The sequence below is a fragment of the Phytophthora infestans genome, genomic scaffold, assembly GCF_000142945.1.
Source record: "Phytophthora infestans T30-4 supercont1.15 genomic scaffold, whole genome shotgun sequence".
In the NCBI taxonomy this organism is placed as follows: Eukaryota; Oomycota; class Peronosporomycetes; order Peronosporales; family Peronosporaceae; genus Phytophthora; species Phytophthora infestans.
The window spans coordinates 286,572-290,008 of record NW_003303744.1 but is presented as its reverse complement, the minus strand read 5'-3'; the positions used below and the strand labels follow the sequence as shown (position 1 = coordinate 290,008).

The window sequence follows — 3,437 nt, the reverse complement described above, 5'->3', positions numbered from 1 at the left end:
CACGACTCGTGTTGATCGCTCTGCGTCGCTAAATCGTGGTCTGGCTATTATGATCCCATCGCAATTAATGAGTCCCATCGCCCGTCGCGCCAATTTTTTTAGTCCACCGTAAACTGCACTTACTAATGTGGTTTCCTCGCGTACCGGTACACTCCATGCATTATCCCCTACGACTTAACAACTTTGTCATTCTGCAATTAGACTCTACAAGATCACAAGTCAGATTTTACAGTCTAGGGCGCATGGGGCGTCTCCAACTCGTTATCACCGCAGCATTGGCTCTGGCAGTCAAGAGTGCGAGTGCTTTCACTATCGGCTCAGCTCCGGGTTTAGCTGCTGGTACAACCGGTGGGGCCAAAGGTACCGTCGTGTATCCGAAAACAAACAAGGAATTGGTCGACTATCTGAACGCGTCAGAGCCACTCGTCGTGGTGCTGAACAAGACTTTCGACTTTCGCGGTACTGAGGGCAAGACAACCGAGATCGGCTGCCGTCCACAGAGCGCTCGCGAATGCATCGCTGCCAATAATGGGTTTAAGAGCCAAGACGTGATTCTCAAGAACGGCATGAACAACACCGGTGGTTGTGAGAACGGCACGGAGACCACAGTGACGTACGACAACGCTTATCGGTGGCGTATGAACGTCACCAGCCACAAGACTATTCGTGGTATTGGTAGACGCGGAGTTATCATGGGCAAGGGCATTTCACTCAAAGGCGACAATATCATCGTTCAAAACATCCACATCACCGAGCTGAACCGTCATCTCGTCTGGGGTGGCGATGCGCTCTACATGGAAGGAACAGTCAACGGCACCAAGACGATGAACAATATTTGGATTGACCACGTGAAGATTTCCCGTGTGGGGCGTCAAATGCTCGTCACGAACAAGGCTGGCGTCGCCACCATGACGGTAAGTAACTCGGACTTTGACGGAGAAACCGACTACTCGGCCACTTGCAATGGACGCCACTACTGGACCATATTGCTCTACGGCAAGAAAACGGGCGTCAGTTTGCTCAGCAACTACGTCCATTCAACTTCGGGCCGATCTCCGAAGGTTGGCGACAAAAACTCTTCCGTTATCGCACATGTCGCCAACAACTACTGGGATAACCTCTCCAACCACTCTTTCGAGCTCGATGGCAACGCGTTGATGCTTGCCGAGGGAAACTACTTTAATAATGTGGAGAACCCTCTATACAAAAAAGGAGAAGGGTTCCTCTACGCTGCCACCGGAGTGGATGAGTGCACCAAGTATTTGGGTCGCTCGTGCAAAGAGAATACCCTCGTAAGCAGCGGTAACTTCACTTCTCGCGACGGTACAGCTGCCCTCGAGGCGATGAAGCCGTACTCAGCTATCACGAAATACTCGCCAGCCTCCGACGAAGCCAACACGAAGCAGCAGTCGACGGACGATTCGGTGCAACAATCCGAGGAAGGAGCCTCGTCAGGGGAATCGGTGCATCAATCGGACCAGCAGCTCACTTTGACGAACCCACTGGTGAAGCAGTATACTCCAGGATCTGTGAAAACAAGCCAATCAGAGCAGCAGTGGACCCAAGCGAGCGATATTGAGAAGGTCTGGGCTCGGACGAAGGGCAACTTCGGTGTTGGAGAGATTGAATAGCTGGTAAAACATCGAGCTTTGCAGTATGCGAAGAGAAATAGAACAGTACTTGGTGTGTGTGTGAAACGCTCAATGGAAAGATGGCCACACACATGCCAAGATGACAAGTTAAGTGTGTGTGTTAAAAAAAACTTAGTTGCTGTGTAGCTTAAAGTCCATACTTGTGTTACTTGTCGGAGAAAATCTTGTCACTTGAGTTGCCGAACTTGCCGTCAAAGAAGATCTCGGTCGGGTCCAGTCTCACTGAAGGCTTTTGGGGCTTAGCATCCGGGTTGGCGTGGCCGAGAGCAATCACGACCGGGACGCCGTATCGGTCCGGGATGTCCAGCGCGTTTCGAACACGGATCTGGTCGAATCCTTCCATCGGACACGTTGCCAGATCGTGTGCTTGAGCGGCGTACAGGAACGTCGCAGCGGCGAATGCTGTCTGCTTGAACGCCCATGCTTCAGTCGATACGTTGGAAGGCACAGGCAGCAGCGGGGACACGGCCGTCGCTATGGCCGCACGGAGACCGCTTGCCACCACACCCTCGCCAGAAAACAGACGCACAAAGTGCGGCAGGTTAGCCACGAAGTCCGCGGAAGCACCGTTGTCGTGGGCCAGCTGCTGCAGACGCGGAACGCGCTTGCTTGGCTCCAGATCGGCCGCGAAGACCGCCACTACGGGGGCTTCCTTTACCTTGCGGATGTTACTATCCATCATGGCCTCCGCTAGTTTCTCACGGTCCTTTGGTTCGCGCACCAACACACACGCATAGGGCTGCACGTTGAAGCCCGTCGGGGCGCGCAATGTGAGCTTCAGGATCTCCTTGAGCGTCTCATCGGAGACAGGCGTGGACAGGAAGGCTTTGCACGCGTAGCGCTCTTCGATGGCAGCGGCCAAATTCTTCTGAGCGCTGCTAATGCAGCGAGCCTGTGTCGCCGTGCGCAACAGTCTAAAGGAACTAAGCAGAGTCATCTGTGAGTTTGGAAATAAATCATTTCCAAATGAAATGCTTCATCGAAATTTGAGCTACATGTAGTATTATTTTCTAAATCGCTAGCTTTTTTTAGGTTTTGGATCCGAGGAAAATAGTGTGCTATTAAGTATTTCTTCAGTTACTGTACTAAATCGCTCCGGGATTGATATTATAAATTAAACAGCTGTATTATCAACAATCACTACAGTGCCTACGGTAATTAGTCTGTGTGAATAAATAGTCACAGTTCGAAATTAGTCACACCGTTCGAATGTGAGACTAATTACCGTGAGCAAGAAAATGTCGTGTTCAAAATTAGTCTGAGTTCATAATTAGTATCACCTTATTTTGGGCATTCGAATTGGCGCAGTGGAAAAGACTGGCCCGGTTTACACTCCTGGCGTGGTCCCTCCGCAGCAACGGACGGTGCTCGCGTTTTACTGGTGATGCAATAACAGGTCATTTAATAAAAGTGGGTTTCCCACTTACCCTCAACGCGGCACACTACGAAGCAGCGGGTTATGTTTCTTAAGGATATGAATTATACTTTTAATAGAATAATAGCTATGCAGTTTCCTTAAGCTTATTTGAAGAGTATTTGATATTTTATAATTGGAAATGTTATTTTTATGTGACTGCGTCTCTTGGAGGCTAATGTGGTCTATTCTCATTCCAGAAATTCTTCCAACACATTTTGGAGGCTAATGTGGTCTATTCTCATTCCAGAAATTCTTCCAACACACCAACGCCTCTTCTCGCTCTAAGAACTGTCTTTTAATGAGCTCCAACTCAGCTCAACTTTCCCCGTGTGGTGGCTGTGGTGACCTCGTTGGTCCTATTCACGTCT

At 50.0% G+C, this 3,437-nt stretch overlaps 2 protein-coding genes across 2 annotated transcripts; one reads left to right on the top strand and one right to left on the bottom strand.

The window, feature by feature from the left end:
* Positions 1–242: 242 nt before the first annotated feature.
* On the top strand, positions 243–1,296 carry PITG_09457 (pectin lyase, putative; the record flags this gene model as incomplete). Its single annotated transcript, XM_002903063.1, has 2 exons — positions 243–1,219; positions 1,284–1,296. 2 exons carry the CDS (start codon positions 243–245, stop codon positions 1,294–1,296), a joined length of 990 nt encoding a protein of 329 aa, XP_002903109.1.
* A 450-nt stretch (positions 1,297–1,746) lies between these two features.
* On the bottom strand, positions 1,747–2,590 carry PITG_09456 (nitroreductase family, putative; the record flags this gene model as incomplete). Its single annotated transcript, XM_002903062.1, has 1 exon — positions 1,747–2,590. One exon carries the CDS (start codon positions 2,587–2,589, stop codon positions 1,798–1,800), a length of 792 nt encoding a protein of 263 aa, XP_002903108.1.
* Between the last annotated feature and the right edge of the window lie 847 nt (positions 2,591–3,437).